This window comes from Mustela nigripes, chromosome 18 (assembly GCF_022355385.1).
Source record: "Mustela nigripes isolate SB6536 chromosome 18, MUSNIG.SB6536, whole genome shotgun sequence".
NCBI lineage: Eukaryota > Metazoa > Chordata > Mammalia > Carnivora > Mustelidae > Mustela > Mustela nigripes.
Window position 1 is genome coordinate 38,445,902 of NC_081574.1, and position 22,407 is coordinate 38,468,308.

The 22,407-nt window shown below is 41.1% G+C and overlaps 1 protein-coding gene across 1 annotated transcript in view; it reads left to right on the plus strand.

The window, feature by feature from the left end:
• The window catches only part of HGSNAT (heparan-alpha-glucosaminide N-acetyltransferase), a 45,982-nt gene that overhangs the window by 18,722 nt on the left and 4,853 nt on the right, over positions 1-22,407 (plus strand). Inside the window, exons 3-13 of the mRNA XM_059384101.1 lie at positions 5,610-5,746; positions 5,973-6,094; positions 9,282-9,351; positions 11,363-11,432; positions 12,121-12,230; positions 14,235-14,311; positions 15,035-15,065; positions 16,832-16,992; positions 18,354-18,469; positions 20,454-20,575; positions 20,966-21,092. Of these exons, the coding sequence (XP_059240084.1) occupies positions 5,610-5,746; positions 5,973-6,094; positions 9,282-9,351; positions 11,363-11,432; positions 12,121-12,230; positions 14,235-14,311; positions 15,035-15,065; positions 16,832-16,992; positions 18,354-18,469; positions 20,454-20,575; positions 20,966-21,092 (1,143 nt within the window). The remainder of the gene's footprint in view (positions 1-5,609; positions 5,747-5,972; positions 6,095-9,281; positions 9,352-11,362; positions 11,433-12,120; positions 12,231-14,234; positions 14,312-15,034; positions 15,066-16,831; positions 16,993-18,353; positions 18,470-20,453; positions 20,576-20,965; positions 21,093-22,407) is intronic.

Sequence of the window (22,407 nt, forward strand, 5' to 3'; positions counted from 1 at the left end):
TTAATTTTGGCTGTTAATTATTTTCAGACATAAATTAGAATAAACAAGGCCATTTCATTTTTTAAAGTAGACATGTATGTATGTAATGTAAGTAGACATGTAAGTATGATAATATAATAGTTAATGTTACTACATCTTTAAAATATTATCAGAAAAGAATATGCAATATGGGAAATATATAAATGACAAAAGAAGACAATAAAAGTAGAGGAAGGAATTCAGAGTGAGCAAGTCTAGGCTAATTTCAACAAATACAGTTGGATTAACTTGCATAAAAATAAGATTCATTTGTATTAAAATATTGGGAGTAATTTCAAATTCCTTTTGGAAAAAGGAAAGTTATACATAAATACATTGACTAATAACATTAAAGACATATTGTACTTAAAATATAACATATTGTACATAACATATTATGCTTAAAAAGAAACATTAAGAACAAAAGACATATGCATCGTTACTTTCATGAGGTAGATGTGGGAATAAAGGGGGCCGGTCAGGCTTTAGTATTTGCATAAATGATAAATGAAATGTTAATATTAAAATAGAAGCACACCAAATGAAAAGGCTCGGAATTGAGATGGGCCCCTGCAACACATGGAAAGTCATGGTAGGGGGCGCCTGGGTGGCTCAGTCAGTTAAGCATCTGACTCTTGAGGTCAGGGTCTCAGGGTGGTTGAGATCAAGCCCTACATTGTGCTTTGCACTCAGTGTGGAGTCTGCTTGAGATTCTCTCGGTCTCTTCCTCTGTCCGTCCTGCTCATGCTCTCTCTCTCTCTCTCTAAATAAGTAGAGTGTCTGGATGCTCATTTGGTTAAGTGGCTGACTCTTGATTTTGGCTCAGATCATGATCTCAGGATCCTGGGATTGAGTCCCATATCAGGCTCCCTGCTCAGCTGGGAGTTTGCTTGTGGATTCTCTCACTCCTCTCCCTCTGTCTCTCCCTGTACTCATTCTGTCTCAAAAATAAATCAATCAATCTTTAAAATAAATAAATCTTAAAAAAAAAAGTGATGGTAGAAACTACAGAACAAAACTGTATTGAGAAATAAGTATTCACTATTATCAGACTCAGTGGGGTTTAGGGATTAAACTGGTGAATGGAACCAGACCAGAAAGTGATAGAATGGAGGGGTTTAGAGCATGGATTCTGCCAGCCAGAGTGCCTGGTTTGAATCCTGCCTCTGGTGCTTCCTGCCTGTGAAAATGAGAGAAAAATTAACATGAGTCAAGAGATGATTTTGTTTTGTTTTGTTTTAAGTAGGCTCCATGGCCAGTGTGGAGCCCAGTGTGGGGCTTGAACTCACAACCATGAGCTCAAGACCTGAGCTGAGATTAAGAGTCAGATATGTAAACAACTGAGCCACCCAGGGGCCCCAAGAGATTTTTTTAAAAGATGTATGTATGTATGTATGTATGTATGTATGTATTTATTTATCAGAGAGAGAGAGAGAGAGAGCGAGCGTGCGCGCACGCACACAAGCAGGGGGAGCCGGGGACAGAGGAAGAGGGAGAAGCAGGCTCCCAGGGAGCCTGATGCAGGACTCAATCCCAGGACCCTTGGGGTTAAGCAGATGCTTAACTAAAATAAGCAACTCAGGTGTCCCCCCCCCCACTTTTCTTTTGAGGGAGGGAGAGAGTGTGAGTGGAGTAGGGGATAGAGGGACAGAGGAAGAGGGGAGAATCTTTAGCAGGCTCCACACCATCACAGAGCCCAGTGTGGGAGCTCAGTCTCCCAACCCTGAGATCATGACCTGAGCCAAATCAAAAGTCTGATGCTTAACTGACTGAGCCACTCAGGCACCCCAAGAGATGATTTTTTAAAAATAAAAGTTGTATAATTGGCAAATTATTGATAAATAGAAATTAATAAAATTAGAAATCAGGATATGGATAAGCACTATAATTAAAATAATTATGGTCAAATGAACAGTTTAAGCTGATACATTCGAAATTCAAGAATTGATTTCCTTCAAAAATATGATGAAGATTGGCTCAAGAAATTGAGAACATAAGTAGATCAGTCACTGATTAAGAAATCTGGAAAGTTAGGGGCGCCTGGGTGGCTCAGTGGGTTAAGCCACTGCCTTCAGCTCAGGTTATGATCTCAGGGTCCTGGCATCGAGTCCCGTGTCAGGCTCTCTGCTCAGCGGGGAGCCTGCTTCCCTCTCTCTCTCTGCCTGCCTCTCTGTCTACTTGTGATCTCTCTCTGTCAAATAAATAAAATCTTAAAAAAAAAAAAATCTGGAAAGTTATAATGAATTTCTTCACCTAGAAATACAGTATTTTTTCTACATTTTCAAATAATAAAGAATTATCAGTTTTTATATAAACCAACCTAAATATAAGCTCCCTCCCCCTTGTAATGATGGCTCAATATCTGATTTATTCTGCAATATAGATAGGATGTTAAAAGTCTGGCAAAGACAGGAAAAGAAATGCAGGTTAGACTTTTTAATCAGTGTGGGTACAACAGTCTTAAATAAAATTCTGTCAAGTAGAATAAGTTAGCATATTGAAAGATTTATTTATGATGACTTATTTTTTTTTTAAGATTTTATTTATTTATTTGACAGAGAGAGAGATCACAAGTAGGCAGAGAGGCAGGCAGAGAGGGGGAAGCAGGCTCCCGGCTGAGCAGAGAGCCTTATGTGGGGCTCGATCCCAGGACCCTAAGATCATGACCTGAGCCGAAGGCAGAGGCTTAACCCACTGAACCGCCCAGGTGCCCCATGATGACTTATATTTTTATCCCTGAGGATAAAGTTCATGAACAGAGTTCATACATAAAGATGATAAGGAAATTTTAGGGCAAAAATATAGGTTAAATGGAGAGATAGCCAATATGATATGAAGACTAAGCATAGAAAAATGGTGGTAATTCATACCTTTAACACTGTTGCCGTTAACATAGCAATGGCTACTTTATAGAGTCTATGTAAGTCATTCCCACATCGATAGGAAAAAGTAAAGGAGCAAGAGGATCAAAAGATGGCCCAAAAGAACAGGCAGTGTGGAGACTTGCTATACCAGATAAGATGGATTACCAAGTCACAACCACTTATGTAGCCACAAAAGAGAAAGGAAGACCAGTGGACCAACGTAAATACAAGAAGTGGAATCTAATTTACTCTGAGAATTTAACATAACATGTTTTTTTTTTTTTTTTGAAGATTTTATTTATTTATTTGACAGAGAGAAATCACAAGTAGATGGAGAGGCAGGCAGAGAGAGAGAGAGGGAAGCAGGCTCTCCGCTGAGCAGAGAGCCCGATGCGGGACCCGATCCCAGGACTCTGAGATCATGACCTGAGCCGAAGGCAGCGGCTTAACCCACTGAGCCACCCAGGCGCCCCAACATAACATGTTAAAACTGAAACTATGGGGAAGGTATCTAGAATTATTATATACACCATCTGTCAAATATTCCAAGTGGATTCAAGTTAAAATAATCTCCATAAATGTAAAAAATAACTGAAAGAGACAAAATACATTTTTATTTTATTTATTTATTTTATTTTATTATTTTTTTTAAGATTTTATTTATTTATTTGACAGACAGAGATCACAAGTAAGCAGAGAGGCAGGCAGAGAGAGAGGAGGAAGCAGGCCCCCTGCTGAGCAGAGAGCCCGATGTGGGACTCGATCCCAGGACCCTGAGATCATGACCCGAACCGAAGGCAGCGGCTTAACCCACTGAGCCACCCAGGCACCCCAAAATACATTTTTAAACTAATGAAAGAAGAAACAGCAAGCCAGATTAGTATGACTGCATAAAATATTAAAAACATAATTAAAAATAAGAAAATATAACAAGATGAAAAGGAAAGCAGTAGAATGGGGAAATATTTGAGACAGTTAAAAGTTTAATGTTGCGGGCGCCTTGGTGGCTCAGTGGGGTTGAGCTGCTGCCTTCGGCTCTGGTCATGATCTCGGGGTCCTGGGATTGAGTCCCACATCAGGCTCTCTGCTCAGCAGGGGGCCTGCTTCCCTTCCTCTCTATCTGCATGCTTCTCTGTCTACTTGTGATCTCTGTCTGTCAAATAAATAAAATATCTTTAAAAAAAAAAGTTTAATGTTGCAGTATGAAGATATATTTCTAAGATTATGTTCAAGGGGATTTGTGTCTAAGAATGGTTCATACCATAAGAAATATAAAATAACAAAAGAATGTAGAATTACTTAATTTACTGATAATTTAAAATGTAATCTTAAATGCTGTGATATCATAAGTATTTAGTACATGAACAAAAAAGATGATCTTTAAATCCTTTTAAGGCTAATGAGAAACAAATATACTGTAATTTTTCTTATTTGAGGACTGTTTGGCCACATAAAACAAGAACCATTAAAATGATTTTTTTTTTAAAGATTTTATTTATTTGAGAGAGAGAGAGCATAAGAAGGGTAAAGGTCAGAGAGAGAAGCAGACTCCCCATGGCACTGGGAGCCTGATGTGGGTGGGACTTGATCCCAGGACTCTGGGATCATGACCTGAGCTCTACCAAATCAGCCACACAGGCACCCTAAATGATTTTTCTTAAAGATATATTTATTTATTTATTTATTTGGAGGGGAGAGGCTGAGGGAGAGGGAGAGAGAAACCCAATGGTCTCAATCCCACTATCCTGAGATCATGACCTGAGCTGAAAACAAGAGGCACTTAACTGACTGAATTACCCAGGTGCCCCAAAACAATTATTTTTTGTTCAGTAACCTCATTTTTGGAAATTTATTTCCGGGCAAGAATTTAAAAGAATAAAACATCATTGGGGTGCCTGGGTGGCTCAGTCATTAAGTGTCTGCCTTTGACTCAGGTCATGATCCCAGGGTTGTGGGATCGAGCCTTGCATCTGGCTCTCTGCTTGGTGGGAAACCTGCTTCTTCTTCTCCCACTCCCCCTGCTTGTATTCCTGCTCTTGCTGTCTCTCTGTCAAATAAATGAAACCTTCAAACAAACAAACAAAACATGTGTAGATCTTTGAAAACAAGCTAATTTCTATAAATTATATTTAATATAAATTATAATATGTATGGTATATCTTTAAAAACATAATTTATATAAATGTTACACAAAAAGATAAAACAAAAGCTTTGAAAGCAGCCTAAACACTCAAAATTTTAGCATTTAATGGATTATAATGCAACCATAAAAAGTTTGAATATGCAAATTAGGCAGAACCATGGAAATTTATGTGTATGTAATATGTAAAACAGTGGAATACAAGACAGTATATGATGTATTTGTTAATTAGGTGAAGAATTTACACATAGTGATACAGACTAATTTTATCTTTTTTTTTTTTTTAAAGATTTTATTTATTTATTTGACAGAGAGAAATCACAAGTAGATGGAGAGGCAGGCAGAAAGAGAGAGGGAAGCAGGCTCCCCGCTGAGCAGAGAGCCCGATGCGGTACTCGATCCCAGGACCCTGAGATCATGACCTGAGCCGAAGGCAGCGGCTTAACCCACTGAGCCACCCAGGCGCCCCACAGACTAATTTTATCTTAAGTTATTGGAATTTATAAGGACTTCAGGTAGATACTCATGTGTGCCAACAACCAGTGGCCTTTTAGATACCTCTAACAGGTTGTGTTTCTGTTGTACAGTGCTTGTTTCAGGTTCTGGTCAATGTTTCCTGGAGTGGGAAACCCGGGAAGCCTAGCATTGCCGCGGTGGCGGTGAGCACCCAGCACGGATCTCTCCTGCAGATCAATGACACCTTGGAAGAGAAAGAAGTTTGTAGGTTTGTACCTGCTTTGATTTGACCCTACTGACATGATGCCTGCAGTTTCTGTCTAGTTTTTGTCCCCTATTTGGATTTTAGCTTTTACTTCCATCGAAATATTTTTTTATATCTTTCCCAGTCTGCACTCAGGAATGCCTGTCACTCTGCCTTGATGACATTACCATAATCCAACTCCTTATGTCCTGCTCTAACCATTTTTCTTAATTTTACCACAACTTCATAGGCTGGAATATAAATTTGGAGAATTTGGAAATTATTCACTCGTGGTAAAGCATGCCCATAATGGAGTTGGTGAAATTGCTTGTGACATAGTTGTCAACAAGAAGCCAGTCGACAGTAACCTTCGTACGTATAGGCTCTTTGTTGATTTTTTTTTTTAATTTGTGTTTTACAGGTTTTAGTTTTTGAATACTTTTTGCAACACTCTGTGTACTTTAAAATTTGGATTAAAGGTTATCTATCTTATTTAGTTGTGGTATATTTAAATGTATTGATTTTTTCATGGGTGTATACCAAAAAAATTATGTGATATATAAGAAAATTATATGATCAACATCTTCTCATAGATGTTCTCTAGTGTAATGATGAAGCATAAATAAGCCAAAAAAAAGTTAGTGCAATAGAAAGAAACTAGAAATAGGGCAAATGACTGTCAAGTATCTTTCCTCATTTTAGGATAGAGGGCACAGTATTTCTTGTATGGGTCTCATAGGGACAGTTCAGAAGTCCCTGAGATTAAGGAGGGACTATTTATTCTCTCATAACTCCACTGAAGAAAATCTGTCAGTTTTTCAGCTCAGGTCATGATCCTGGTGTCCTGGAATCAAGCCCCACATCAGGCTTCCTGGTCAGTGGGGCGTCTGCTTCTCCTTCTCCCTCTACCCGTCCCTTGCTGCTTGTGCTTCCTCTTGCTTTCAAATAAATAAAATCTTAAAAAAGAAAAAGAAGATCTGTTGATCTGAGTCCCCCATTAGACAATCCCTGTGGCATTAATAAATACTGTGCATAGCGAAGCTTTTGAAGACCATAGGGTCATGTCAAAAGAATGGAAGAACCAACATGAAAGGGCCAATATGAGCCAGCTCAAGCATTTGAAAGACTAATGAATGTAATGGATGGAAACACATTGAATCTACAAAAAACAGTGAGTCCCTTCTGAAACTTAAAAGAGCAGAGCCACTTGCCTAAACAAAGGCAATATTTCGGTTGCCTTTGGAGGTAACAAGGACACCGGATAACCAGAGTGACTTAAAATCATTAATTGAAAGGGAGGATCTAAGCATTTATCCTGCGTTTCCTTTTTTTTTTTTTTTTTTTAAATTTTATTTATTTATCAGAGAGAGAGAGGGGAAGAGAGCGAGCACAGGCAGACAGAATGGCAGGCAGAGGCAGAGGGAGAAGCAGGCTCCCCACCGAGCAAGAAGCCTGATGCGGGACTCGATCCCAGGATGCCGGGATCATGACCTGAGCCGAAGGTAGCTGCTTAACCAACTGAGCCACCCAGGCGTCCCTGTGTTTCCTATTTTAATTGTATTTTAGGATAGCTAAGTAGTCTGAGATGTTGAGGGTGAATTCTTCAAGGAATAATTCTAGCTACTACATGTGGCAGAATGGCACACTATTTTGTAACCCTTAATGAAGGAATTGATGTAGACGAAAATTGTGAGTGGATGATACCATTGTTTGAAAGAGGAACTGGGAAAGGAGGGCCAGGCTTTCCCCATCTGAATATGGGTATTGGACATGTGGTCATCCACCCCAGGTGCGCCTGATGTGGGGAGTGGGAAAGACACAGCACCATCTGTGAAGCATTCTTCCCCCCAAAAATTGAACTTTGTTAGTCAAGCCTCTACAGCTAATTGCCCATATGCAGAACATTGGATTAGGATAGAACAAGTTCAGTGACACCATGAGGAAGACCGACAGATCTAGAACATGAGATATCCTCATAGATAACTTGTTTCGAGCAAGTCAATGTCTGCTTTTGTCTAAACACAACTAAAGAGACATAATGAGCAAATAGAAAATGTGAACCTTGTTTGTATCCTGACCTGAACACACTAACTACAAATAGCATTTTTTAAAAAAGATTTTATTTATTTATTTGACAGGCAGAGAACACAAGTAGGCAGAGAGGCAGGCAGAGAGAGGAGGAAGCAGGCTCCCCGCTGAGCAGAGAGCCCCATGCGGGGCTCGATCCCAGGACCCTGGGATCATGACCTGAGCCGAAGGCAGAGCCTTTAACCCACTGAGCCACCCAGGTGCCCCACAAATAGCATTTTTGAAATAATTAGAAAAATTGAAATATGGACTCTGTTAGAGAGGAGTTGTTAATGATATGGTGGATGTAAATACATATATAGCAAAAGTTCCATTTTTAAGAATCTTTAAATTTTTTTTTAAGGTTTTATTTATTTATTTGACAGAGAGAGACATAGCGAGAGAGGGAACACAAGCAGGGGGAATGGGAGAGGGAGAAGCAGACTCTCCTGTTGAGCAGGGAGCCTGATGTGGGGCTTGATCCCAGGACCCTGGGACCATGACTTGAGCCGAAGGCAGATGCTTAACGACTGAGCCACCCAGGTGCCATAAGAATCTTTTAATTTTGAAATGATTTTAGACTTACAAGAAACATGGGAAAAAAGCATTCCCATAAACCCTTTTCCCAGCCCTAACCCTAACCCTAACTGTAACCCTAAAGCCCTAAACTATATAATCATAGTACAGTACATAGTATAGTTACCCATATATAATGCTTGAAATCAGACACTAACATTAATATAGTGCTGTTAACTGATGAAGACTTTTCAGATTTCTCCCGTTGTTCCTTCAAGGCCCATTTTTTGGTCCAGAATGCAGTCCAGGATCCCACAGTCCTTTTAGTTGTTAGGTTTCTGCAGCCTTTCTTTGTCTTTTTTGACCTTGACACTTTGGAAGAGGACTGGCCATATAAAGAGGACTGGCCAAAGTAATTTTGTTATTTGCACTTGCTTGCTGTTTTCTCTCAGCTAGGTAGAAGGCATGCATTTTCCATAGATGTCTCCAGAAGCCTCCTCAGTGGGCCACGTCAGGGGTTGCATGATGCCAACACGCCTTCTGTGAGGCCTGTGCTTTAGAGCTACGTACTGAAGGTGGACGGAGGAAATGATGTCATGTCTGTGATTTGCTTAAAAATACTTCCAGCAAAAAACCAGAGGCAAAGTAGCAACAGATGAAGCAAGAGTGACAGTATCTTGATAATTCTAGAATCTGGGTAATGGGTGTTTGTGGGTTTATTATGCAATAATAATAAGTTCTTTTGTCTCAATAATATGTTCTTTTGTTTATGTTTGATATTTTTCATAATGAAAATGAGTGCTCCTCTAATGATGAATGTTCTCAATTGTTTTTAGGAAAGTTAGCAGAAGAATATAGGCTTTTCCCTTGTTTTGTTTGTATTTTTTAATTTGTAGATTAAACTTAATGACTTGACAGCTTCCATGCTTAGGATGACACTTTGGTGATATGGTGTTTTCTTTGATTTTTTTTATAGCTGTGTGTATCGCGTTCCTTATTGGTGTGGCACTCATCATTGCAGTATCCTTTCTGAGGTTTTTGTTGAGGTGAGCAAATGTTAGGGGAGGGCACAGTTGGGGGAGGTAGAATATAGAAAAAAATAAATTCAGGAAGGCTAGTTTGGTCCTTTCAGTGACCTTTGATTAAATGAATACTTAACTGGGTCCACCATGCACAGTCCAGCCTGGGGTATGAGGGATCAATGTATTATAACAGGTGGTCCCTGACTTCAGGGTCATGATAACCTAGTTCGAATGGATCTTTGCCTTCAGTCCTCCCAGATGTCTGAAAAGAGAGAAGAAAATGCTCGAGTCATTATTCCCCAAAGGATCTCACAGCCTGCTTTGGTAGTGAGTGGGAGGTGGCCTGGGCTGATCTCAGGAGGCAGATGCTGCCTTACACTTCTCCTGTCCTACCCTGAGCCCTGAGGCCACCCCTCTGGTCCAGCTTTCCAGCTCCTGCCCTCTGGGCATCAGGCTGCAGAGATGGAGGCTGGGGTGCTGGATCTCCAGACCTTGGCGTGGACTCGCTTTTCCCTGCTTGAGACTGGCAGCTTGGCGAGGGGTTCCTTCTCTGTCTGCCTGGCTAACAGCGAGTCCACACGAGATAAGAGAGTGAAAGTGAGTGAATAGACTGGGAAAGAAAAGGAAAGTCACATAGATACAGGCTGGCAGGTCACCTTTGAAAGGAAAGTTTTTTCGTATTTTTAAAGAAGTAAGATTGATGGAATTTTCACATGCTCAGCCTGTTAGGGTCAGGAAGGATCACAAGATTTTATTTATGGGTGTTCAGACTGTATTCTGACTGTATGGGTGTTCAGACCATATTCATACTGGAAGAGAGAAAACCTAGTATTTCAAATCTGCTGCCTTGAGGAAACCTAGCAGCTTGGGGTAGTTCAGATACTCTTGACTCTCTTCCTTTGTGCATCCTAGAAATACAAGGGTCTGTAAGGGTAAAAGGACTACTTCTTGCTCAGAAGCAGATTTTTAACTTGACTGCTTTTTAGGGGCAGAATTGTTTGTTTGAATTAAGATATTGTCAGTCTTTTGGTAAGATGCAGATACTACTCCAGTTTATTAATGTTTTCATTTGGTCCCTTTAATATGAATGGATCTTTGGCATCACTTTTTAAAGTAATTGGTAGCTGATCTTGAGCTCTTGGAAAGGGAACAAACCCCACCTCATTCCACTGTGGAATTGAAACTCCTCGTAGCTTGTGGTTCACCTCTTCAGCCATCAGACTCCTGATGGCAAAGCAGGAGTCTCTTGTCCCTTGCCCCAGCACTTTCCAGCGGGCCCCTGGAAGTCCAGGAATGTTTGGGTGTGTCGGAGGAAACAGAGCAAAATCTGAGTTGGTAGTAAGAATACCGGTTCTCTCTCTCCTTTCATTGGGAGGACAAGCATGGAAAAGGAAATCAAGCGCGTTTCAAAAATTTTAATTTTTAAATATTTTACCTTCTCCTTTCGCCCTTCTTATGTCTTGATTTTAATAGTTTTCATGTGATGGTGATGTTACCAGTGCTGAATAAAGTAGAAATAGGAGTGAGTTGTGGGGAATAAAGAGAAAAAATAAGAATATATGCCTTAGATAAGTGGGTCATATTTAGAGGCTGATTTGAATAATTAAGCTGGAGAAAAAAACTTATGAGACTGAAATTGAACTGGCTCTTTTGTGATAAGAATTACTGATAATAAAATTATTGATAATAAAACTAAGGAATTATTGATAATATTTTAAGACTGAATAATGGAATTGCAGTTCTCTTAAAAAAAAGAGGGGTTGTTTATTTTTTAGATCTACAAACTGCAGTATTTATGGATTAAGTGATACCATGTTTGGGATTCTTTAAAATAGTCCATCTAAGGCAGGCAAGGGGGTGAGGGGTGGCAGTGTGGATGAAGTAAGACCCACCACACTTAAAGACACCTTAAAATGTTTAATTCTTTGACTTGTATAGAGTATGAACTTAATGAATTTTTTTCAGTACAGTACCTAATCATTTTGAAAATTCTGCCAAATAAAATAAATTAACTGAACTTTTTATTTATTTACAGTTTAGACGACTTTCATAATTGGATTTCTAAAGCAATAAATTCCCGGGAAACTGATCACCTCATCAATTCTGTGAGTTATTAGAATGCAACACGTGTGGTGGTTTTCTCTATTTGGAATTTATAATTCCCTATTTAATAATCTTTATTATCTGGCTTAATTAATCTTATTTATATTGGGGAAGGCCAGGTCAGTCATGTGTTCTGTAGCCTTCATAAAGAGCAGGCCGCCTTATCTGCAGCTCTGGTGAAGAGCACCATCCCCTTTTCTTTCCTAGTGAAGCTGGAACTTTGGGTTGCATTATATGCATGATGTGGAGACATTTTTCTCTCTGCAGGCTGCACTGTTGAATCGATCCAGTTAAATAGAGAATATTAAGATAAAAACAATAGAGCCATCAATATGAAATTAAAAATAGATGGCTTCCTGTGGTAATTAAATATATTACTTATTTTAATAAATTCATTATGGACATAGATATGTCCATAAATGGGCATATTTGCTTGTCCTCTTGTACCAAATGCACTTACGGACCTGGTCTTTGTGGTGGTTCATCAGCATGGCTTGGCAGACAGCACAGAAATCAACTGTGAAAAACTAAACCTCTGGGTGGGACCTTTACAAAAGCAAATTAAAGGATTGTTCCAGACAATGGTTTTTAGCTCTCCCATCTGTTAATTTCTTTCCTAAAAAACCAGAAAACTGAAATTAACTCACTAGTATTATCAACTGGCATGTTTCTCTCCCCATTTTTCTGAAGGAGCTGGGGTCTCCAAGCAGGGCAGCCTCCATCGGTGACGATGCTCAACCGGAAGCATGGCGTCCGGCCGCCGCAACAACACGCCTCCGCTGTGTAGACACATTCAGGGGGTATGTGGGGCTTCCATGGGGCATGGTGGGCACAGGCAGTCTAGAATTACATGTTTACACATAAACACGCTTTTAACTATTTTACATATCTTTTACTTCGTAGGATAGGCAGGACTTCTTGCTGTGAGAATAAAATCAGTGGCCTCTCTTTACTCAAAAACTGTCATGATAGCAAGTATAAAGTTGCTGGAGAAGAATCAAGGGCGAGTTTGCGCTAGTACAGAGATTCTGCTGAGTTAAAGGTCATGTGGGCAGGCCGTGGCATGTCCATCTGCACCCCCCTGTCCCATCAGACAAATGAAACACCAGCGTGCGCCAGCCCCGGCCCTTCCCCACTGCTAGCAAAACAGCTTGAATATCAAGCCTTCTGGGAGGCAAATCCAGCGTCCTGCAGCAACTTGTTATTTTAGAGTTTGGGTAGAAGTGTGAGGGCCAGGACCCAACTCTGGAAATAAAGTTTAAAACCATATAGCTGAAAATAAACATGTAGGTGTTAGGTCTTCCATTTCTACCCATGGAGGGCTTTCTTTTCTTTTTCTTTTTTTTTTTTTATTAAGATTATTTATTTGATAGAGAGAGTAGGAGATAGAGGAGAAAGAGTAGGAGAAGCAGACTCCTCACTGATTGAGGAAACAGACCCTGTGGGGCTTGATTCCAGGACCTTGGGATCATGTCTTGAGCCAAAGGCAGACACTTAACTGACTGAGCCACCATGTGCCCCTTATGGAGGGCTTTGAAACTCTGGTGATAATTACAATTCTGTCCCAGCCTCCTCAGACACTGAGTGCTCTGGGGTGCATGTTGGAAGCCAGGCAGTAATAAGAATTAAAACCACTGCAAAGGATTCTTGAATTCTCACCCTCTGCCAGGTACTGTTCTTACTTGTTGTAGTTTATTCAATCTCTTCACAATCCCGTGAGGCATGTCCTTTTAAAATGTGAACACATACAGGTGAAGAGACTGGGCCACAGAGTTAAGTAACATGTCTGAGGTCACTTGGGGATGATGTGGGATGGCTGGGATCCGACTCCAGGAGTTTGGCTCCAGAGTCCCCACGGATAACCTCAGTGACACACTCAAGTCTTCATTCTTCAGTATCTTACAGAATCAGCATTAAACAGTAGCATATTTAGAGTCTGTTTTATCATATTCCTCTCTCTTTTTTTTTAGAAGAAAGGCAGGGAGAGAGGCAGAGGGAGAGAGAGAATCTTAGACTCCACGCCCTCCATGAAGCCCAATGTGGGGTTCGATCTCAAACCCTGAAATCATGACTCTCTGCAAGAGTCAGAAGCTTAACCAACAGCCACCCAAGAGCCCCTATTCCTCTTTTTTTTGATTCTCATTGCCACTTTTGGAGATGAGATGTTAGCTGGTAGATAGGAACTAACATTTGTTAAGTGCCTAAAATGTGCCAAGCGCTGGTTAGGCGCCATGATACACATCATTTTCCTCGGTGGTTCCAGGGGTCCCTGTGGGTATGTTCCCTGTCTTATAGAGGAGCACACTGAGGTAACTGATGAGAGTTTTGCCCTAATAAGAGTTGAGGGCCCATGATTCGAGCCTTCAGCTCTAATGACTATGCCTTCTACTACAGTTCTTTAAACCTGCAACACAGAGCGGAGTGATGGGAAATGTTCTGCTTTGTTTTCAAGTTACACAGTTCAGTGTCAGTGTAATTTTCTCTTAAGAAATCATGTTGGAGGGGTGCCTCCGTGGCTTAATCACCTGAGTGTCTGACTCTTGATCTCAGCTCAGGTCTTGATCAGGGTCATGAGTTCGAGCCCCACATGGAGCCTAGTTAAAAAAAAAAATCAGGTTGGAAATGTTGGCAACAGAAGGGCTTTGTGTAGGGCCCAAATTGTAGTAATTAGAAATAATAGTTTCCTGCTCTTTAAGTGTATCTGTGTTGTGACTGCCCCTGTGAGTATAAGTGTGTCTCTTGCAGTTGGGCCATTCCCTGTCACATGGGCAAGCCCTGAAACTGTGCTCTTTGCTGCTTTACAGGATAGCTCTCATCCTCATGGTCTTCGTCAATTATGGAGGAGGAAAATACTGGTACTTCAAACACTCAAGTTGGAATGGTAAGATATTTCCTAAAAGTGGTATTGTTTGTGTAGGACCCCTTCAGAGAAGTGTGGACATGAGAGCCTCTCACCATCCCCTTAGGAGCTCAGAGGCAAGGCCCCACCAGCCTCCTCTGAGTGCTGATCTCCTGCCCCCAGACCTTTAGATGATGCTGTTAACCCTTTTGTTTTGTTCTTGCTTTTGTGTGCAGTGGCTTTGTAATGCTTCACTGTGATAACAGTGGATGGCCAAGACTCTGCTGCAGGGCTAACGGACTCTGCAGAAGCTGTTAAGAATTTAGTTGTAAATGATTCTTGTCATCTAGATACACTTTTTATTACAGCCACACGGGAGTTCTACCTTCTAAGACTCATGGTCCCCCTCAGGGTGCCATTGAACTCAGATTGGTCTGAGCGGTGTTGAGTAATGGTTGTGAATCTGGCTCAGTAGTTGGTTTAAGAATGGATTTTGAATAACACAGCTTAAAGATAACAGACTTGTCCACAGACTTCTACTCTGGTTTTCCCCTGCTCAGTCATGTTCTTAGGAAATGTACCAGGCCTGGTGACTGGATCCGGGTCCCCAAGGAGTGTCTGTATGTTACTTCACAGTGTTTTCCTGTAAACTCTCAGTGTGAGTTTACTTTCCATATATAGCAGTATATAATGGAGCCATTCGTTTTAGGAAATATTACATTCTAGAGTCTTTTTCCTTACTCTTGTGCTTGTGTTATTTTCTAGGACTGACGGTGGCTGACCTCGTATTCCCATGGTGAGTTGCAGTCTACCACCAGGTCTTCCCTAGGTCATCCAAGTGTCCAGCTCATGCTGGAGCCTTTCTCTGAGACCATCCTTGAGTTTTGGGCCACAGGCCTGTGTTACTCACAGGTCCTTCCAAAAGTTATGTTACTGGATAGTTCATATGCTTGGTAAGAGGGTGTATCTAAAACCTGCATATAAAAGATGAATGATTTCACAGGGAACATTTTGTTCTTATAGATATGGTATATACATCTTGGGATCTTATAGGAAATCATAAATTCTGAATATGTGATTAAATCCCACTAATCCTGAAAATAAGTATAAAAATCATATTTCCTAAAAGAAATTATAGTATATTGGCATCAGGAAATTCTGATAAGTATGTAACAGGGCAATGATAGTATTAAATTAAAATTTAAAGTAATACAGGAATGATCCACTCTGTCTCTGATCATCTGTGACTTGTTCACCTTGTTAAGGGACCCTGACTTCCTGTATAGTGTGGGATTTGTGTCATTGCCTCTGACGCTTTGAGTGACTTTGTCCCATTTGTAGGAAGTAGTACTAGCTATTGGTTTATGTTTTTGGTCCCTTGTGTTTCATCACAATATGAATTCAGGGTTTCTTGAGGAAGAGCTGCGATTCTTGCTTGAGGTGGTTTTGGGTTTGAGGAAGTTTTACATGCCTGAAGACTTGGTAATTATTTATGTACTTTTTTTTTTTAAAAGATTTTATTTATTAGAGAGCGCGCGTGCATGAACAAGGTGCAAAGGCAGAGGGAGACACAGACTCCCTGCTGAGCAGGGAGCCCAATGCTTGGTTCGATCCCAGGAAACTGGGATCATGAATTGAGCTGAAGGCAGATGCTTAATGGACTGAACCACCCAGAGTTCCCATTTATGTACATTCTTTATGAGATTCCCTGTAGGAAATGCGTTCTTATTTCTGTTACTCGACACTTTTTATCCAATTAGGTGACCCCAAGAAGGGAAGCCAGGGGATATCAAGAAATGTGGCAAGGGCAGATTCTCACCTCTGTTAGCCCTCATGCTCAATCATTGGAAAGATTGCTATTCTGACTTTTTTTTTTTTAAAAAGAATTAATTTAGTAAAAGGCAAGAAAAGAGGTATGTGGCTCAGACAAAATTTGAAAAAGAAATAGCTTTCATTTTTCTTTCAGGAGAAAGAGTGAATATAGGAATGATTGATGTATGTTTGTTTCTCAGGGACTTTGAGGGTGTGGTCATGAATGTCTAGTTGTTTCAATTCTAGCATCTTCATCATTGTTTCTCTCTCTCTTTTTAAAATTTAATTTAATTTAAAAAATTTTTAATTAACATATAATGTGTTATTAGCCCCAGGGGTAAAGATCTGTGAATCGCCAGGTTTATACACTTCACAGCACTCACCATAGCACATACCCTCCCCAGCCACCCTCTCCCTACACCCCCGCCCTGCAACCCTCAGTTTGTTTTGTGAGATTAAGAGTCTCTTATTGTTTCTCTTTAATAATAAATGGGAGACTTTGTCCTTGGATTGTACTCAGCCCTGAAGAATTTTCGTTATAGGATATGACTTGATGGTGCACAAACCTTATAGTCCAAAATGGTTTTGTTCTGATTCTTCCTCCAGTGTTACTTTCGTAATTGGCTACTTTAGAAAAATAATCTATCACTTCTTTTATGTAGTAGATTACAAAATATTAATGATATATAGACCAAAAAAAAAAAGCCACCCTAGAAATGATCACCTCTTTATAGCTGTCTTTTTTTCTAGGTTTGTATTTATTATGGGATCTTCAGTTTTTCTATCAATGACTTCGATACTGCAGCGAGGATGTTCAAAATTCAGATTGCTAGGGAAAATTGCATGGAGGAGTTTCCTGTTAATCTGTATAGGAGTGGTCATTGTGAACCCCAATTATTGCCTTGGTCCATGTAAGTATTTTTTCACCTCTTGTTAGTATATATTGTGGTTGAAATGTGGAAGCTACATGTCATAATTTAAAAGAAATATAGTTCTTCCATCTCAGATTCCCGCAAAAAGAACAGTTGTTGGAAAAGTATATACCTGCTTGTATAACTTCGGGCATTATTGTTACTGTCTTTGGACTTCAGACCTGGGAAGAGCTTCTAAGACCACTCAGACCCTTCTAAGACCACTCAGACCCTTCTCCTAGAGAGATTGAAGTGCTTTCTGTGGGTCTTCTGAGGCAGGAACAGAGTAGTAGGGCCAGATCAGATCACCTTGTTCTGGACCCTGCCTTCCTGCCACTTTGGATTCATCGACTTCCATAATAAGGAGATTGGTAATTCAAGAATCCACCTTTGTCATCACATGTATGCCCGCTGGGTTGCTGGAAAGGAATATCTCTGTTATTGCTTTAGCAGTGAGTGAGATGGGAAGGCCGAGGGAAGGACGCATACCCCGTGCTTGGGACGTGCATCAGGGTCAGGGAAGGCAAGCAATAGTTAGCTGTGTCCAAGGGGCGTACAGTGGCATTAGCAAAACGGGACACAGTTATCTGGACAGTAGCCAGATTGTCCCCATGGACAAGAAGCACTAAGAGTAGCCATTAGGGGGAGATAGAGGTCACTTCCAGTTGGGGTCAGAAGGGAAGGTATCATTGAATAGTTGACTCGATGCATCTCAAAAAAATGAGCTACTGCTCCCAGGAGAATATATTGTAGGATTCATTACATGGTCCCATTCTTCCAGTGATGTAGCCATGTAGCCTATAAGACAGGGAGAGTCTGTTGGTGGCCTGTGCTGGCTCTGCAAGTTGCTGGTGGATGTGGGAGTTGACTGAATCCATACCCAGAATGATAAAGGGCTAGGAGAGGAACTTCAGGTAGTCCTTGCTTTATCTCATACTGAATAAACATGCGTTTTTTGTTTTGTTTTGTTTTTTTAAGATTTTATTTATTTATTTGAGAGAGAGAGTGAGAGAGAGCATGAGAGGGGAGAAGGTCAGAGGGAGAAGCAGACTCCCCATGGAGCTGGGAGCCCTATGTGGGACTTGATCCGGGGACTCCTGGATCATGACCTGAGCCGAAGGCAGTTGCCCAACCAACTCAGCCACCTAGGCACCTGAACTCGTGTTCTTTTCCCTGTGTCTCAGCTGGCCACTTCCTGCTATGAGTTTGAGCCAAGTCCCCTATGCATTCCTATCTCCAAAGGCCTAGACAACAACTTAAGTGCAATAGAGATATGCTCCCCCCTCTAGAGAAGAGTAATGTTGTCTAGGGCAGGAAGAGGAATGCTGGCTAACACTTCACCAAATTTGTGCCTTTTGCAGTGTCTTGGGATAAGGTACGAATTCCTGGTGTGCTCCAGAGGCTGGGGGTGACCTACTTTGTAGTTGCTGTGTTAGAGCTCATCTTTGCTAAACCTGTGCCTGAAAGTTGTGCCTCGGTAAGAAATCCTACTTTTAAACATAGGGTCGGGGGGGATGGTGGGAATCACTGTATGATTTTCAGAATTTTCTTTAGTTCTGGGCAGAGTAGTGTATCTCAGTAGACTCCTTAACTCTATTAGTCAAGTGCATCTTTTTTTCTTCAATTAGTTATTTTCCTTTAGTCTTTACATCAATCCTTTTTCTCTGTTGTGGGGAAAAAAAACACATACCATTAGATCTACCCTCTTAATACATTTTTAAGTTCCCAGTAATCAAATGCATTTTGATGGCATTAAATAATATCACCATCAGCTAGTTCACTAGTTCAGTCTTTGGGGGCATTACTGCCAGTTTTTCCATTTCGTCATAGTACAGGATATTTAGAAAACTCACAAAACATTTCAGTGTCTATATGGATGCTGTGAAGATTCATCTTAGATGAATGCCAGAGTAGGGTAGAGGAGAATGACAGTATTATCCTTGGCAGTCTTGACTACTTCATATTTCTTTTTTGTGGGAAGTATGAGAGCCTCACTTCTTTCACGATTGCTTTCTATCTTACTATAAATTACTCTGTTGAGATACCGCAGGTGGAGCTTTTTTCCCATAGTAGAGACAAATATTCAGGAAGAAATGCTTAAATTCTTCTACTTGGGGTCCTTCTTAATAAATTAATAAAGCCGTATTTGTTTTCTGGCTCCTTTCCGTATATGTGACTAGCAAATTCATTACTAAACTGATTTTCTTGGCTCTTCCTGTAATGATTGCTTGGTCATATATCCTTGGAGTGTATTGGATCATTATTCATTTACCTGCTCTCCCTGCTAGGTCATTGTTTGTGTACCCTCTGCTGTGGATTTTCTTGAGACGAAGTGAGATGAGACATGAATGTGGGCTTGGTTAGTCTGTGGAGGTTCATCCGCCACCCCGACAATGGAGCGAGGGTTTGGGTGAGATACCAGGGATAGGTAGGCTGTACTCTTTCCTTCAGTCAGGACAGCTCCAAAAGTTTAAATTTCATTTTCCTTTCTTAAAATGTGGTTTTTAAAATAGATTTTTAAATGGCAGCTTTATTGAGGTATATTTCACATACCATAAAACTCACCAGTTTGAAGTGTGTAATTCAGTGATACTTAGTATATTCACAGAGTTGTGCAGTAATCACCATTACCCAATTCTAGAACGTTTTCTTTACCTCACAAGAAACCCTGTACTCACTACCAGCCACTTGCCGTTCCTCGTGACTCTCCCAGCCCCAGGCAACCCCTCCTCCACTTTCTGTCTCTGTAGATTTACCTGTTTTGGACATTTCATATAAATGGAATTATATAACATGTGCCTTGTGGTTTGGTTTCTTTCACTTAGCATATTTTTCAAGGACTGTGTATTGGTGCTTTATTCCTTTTTATTGCTGAATAATACTTCATTTTATGAATGTACTACTTTCTTGATACATTCATCAATTGATAGGCATTTGACTTATTTCCATTCTTTGGCAAGTATGAATAAAGATTCTATGTATATTTGTATATAAGTTTTTGTGTGAACATCTGTTTTCAGTTCTCTTGGATGTAAGAGTAGAATTGTCCAGTTAATTTTTTTTTAAGATTTTATTTATTTATTTAGAGAGTGAGCATGAGTAGGGGAGGGGTGGAGGGAGAGGGAGAAAGCGAATCCCAAACAGACTCCATGCTGAGCGCAGAGCTGGATGCAGGGCTTGATCTTACCTGAGCCGAAATCAAGAGTTGGGCACTTAACTGACTGAGCCATCCTGGTGTCCCATCCAGTGATTTCTTCTTAACTAATGTTTTACTATATTCATGGAGAGGGGCAGGTAGACCACATAATGTATATGAAATAAACATGCATCTGTTTTTGTATTACTACCATACAGGCCAACAGAAGAATCACCAGGAATTTCCCAAATATGTTTACTGCTTATTTTTTCCTCTTCTACTTACATGTAGTTCATTTTTGTTTTTTTAATAACTCCTCACTCAGGAGAGAAGCTGCTTTTCCCTTCGAGACATCATCTTCAGCTGGCCCCAGTGGCTCTTCATTCTAATGCTGGAAAGCATTTGGCTGGCTTTGACATTCTTCTTGCCTGTTCCTGGATGTCCTACGTAAGTGAGCCCATGTAGGTAATCCCTTTTTGCATGTCCTTTTCTGCCAAGTCAGAGCTTCTGGGGTGAGAACTTGCAGATTTCCGGAGGAAGAGGAACTTGCTTTCTCTCTTTCTTCTTTTTTGAGGCATCATGTGTATTGGGAGAGGAGTTTGGTGTATGTCCAGAGGACTGTCTCCATGAGGCTTTTTCGGGGTCTGTTTGAAGGGAAGTTGGGCTGCCCGCCTTAGCTTGTGGGGAGTAGTCAAGTCAGAAGAGCATCTGTGAGGAGTGCGTGGTGCCAAGGGGTCTCTGTGTTTGAAGCTTCTTGTTGGGCTCTGACTGTTGCCAGGATAAGCCTTAATTCCCACTGAAGTCTTGTTCATTAAGTACATGTTTTCACTTTCCCAGTGGTTATCTCGGCCCTGGTGGTATTGGAGATTTGGGGAAGTATCCAAATTGCACTGGAGGAGCTGCTGGCTACATTGACCGCCTGCTTTTGGGAGATGACCACATTTACCAGCATCCTTCTTCCGCCGTGAGTGAGACGACCTTGCACTTTTAGCGAGACCCTTGGGAGCTCTGAAGTGAAGGAAAACAGAAAGGACTGGCCAACTGGAGACTCTGTCCATTTAACAAACTATCATGAGAACTAATTTTTATTTGAAAAGTTCACTGATTTAGGAAATGGAATGTTTATTATGGGGCTGTGTATCTCAGTAACTTTGGATTTGAAAGTGCAGATGTGGGGTGCCTGGGTGGCTCAGTGTGTTAAGCCTCTGCCTTCGGCTCAGGTCAGCATGCCAGGGTCCTGCGATCAAGCCCCACATCAGGCTCTCTGCTCAGCAGGGAGCCTGCTTTCTCCTCTCTCTCTCTGCCTGCTTCTCTGCCTACTTGTGATTTCTGTCAAATAAATAAATAAAATCTTCAAAAAAAAAAAAAAAGTGCAGATGCAGTGGATCAGGCATGTGGTGGCTCAGCTCAGACTTCCTGGCAGCAGACTCTGAGGCCCAGATTGGTGTGTAGGAAGCTTTCAGGTCATCCTTTTGGAATCAGCCCCTGCTCAGGATCAGAGGAAGCAGGAACGGGCAGAAGGGGACGTTGGACTGGCTGGTAGTTACACAAAACCTTAGCTAATCTCCTGGGGGCCTAGACTGGTGCTTTAGAGTGGTTCTGAATTGGGAGTCAGGGATCGGGCCATTGGATGTGGACCACCCTCAGCAAGGGAGTTTGGCTCTTGGAGAGACAGCTATCTTCAGTCAAGGACAGATCCAGAAAAGGGACTTGGCTGAGAGCTTTTGACCAGTGATATTTCTACTAGCTTAGGGAATGAATACTTCAGTCCTAAGAGGCATGGGCAGGGGGATATCTGAGGGATGCACTGTGGCATCCATTGCACTGTTTCCAAATTTCTGCAGTTTCTACATGGATGCTTGTTTTATAATAAAATAATACAGATATATATTTAAAAAATTTTTTTTAAAGATTTTATTTATTTACTTGAGAGAAAGAGAGCACAAGTAGGCAGAGCAGCAGGCAGAGGGAGAGGGAGAAGCAGGCTCTGCTGAGCAGGGAGCTGGATGGGGGTCATGATCCAAGGACCCTGAGGCAAAGGCAGATGCTTAACCGACTGAACCACCCAGGTGCCCCCAGAAAATGTTATTTGCCGTAAAGGAAGTTAGGAAGGAACAGACTTTTTTTTTTTAAAGATTTTATTTATTTGAGAGAGAGCACAAAGGGAGTGGGGTGGGGTGGGGCAGAGGGAGAGGGAGAAGCAGGCTCCCCACTGAGCAGGAAGCCTGACATAGGGCTTGATCCCAGGACCCTCAGATTACGACCTGAGCCGAAGGCAG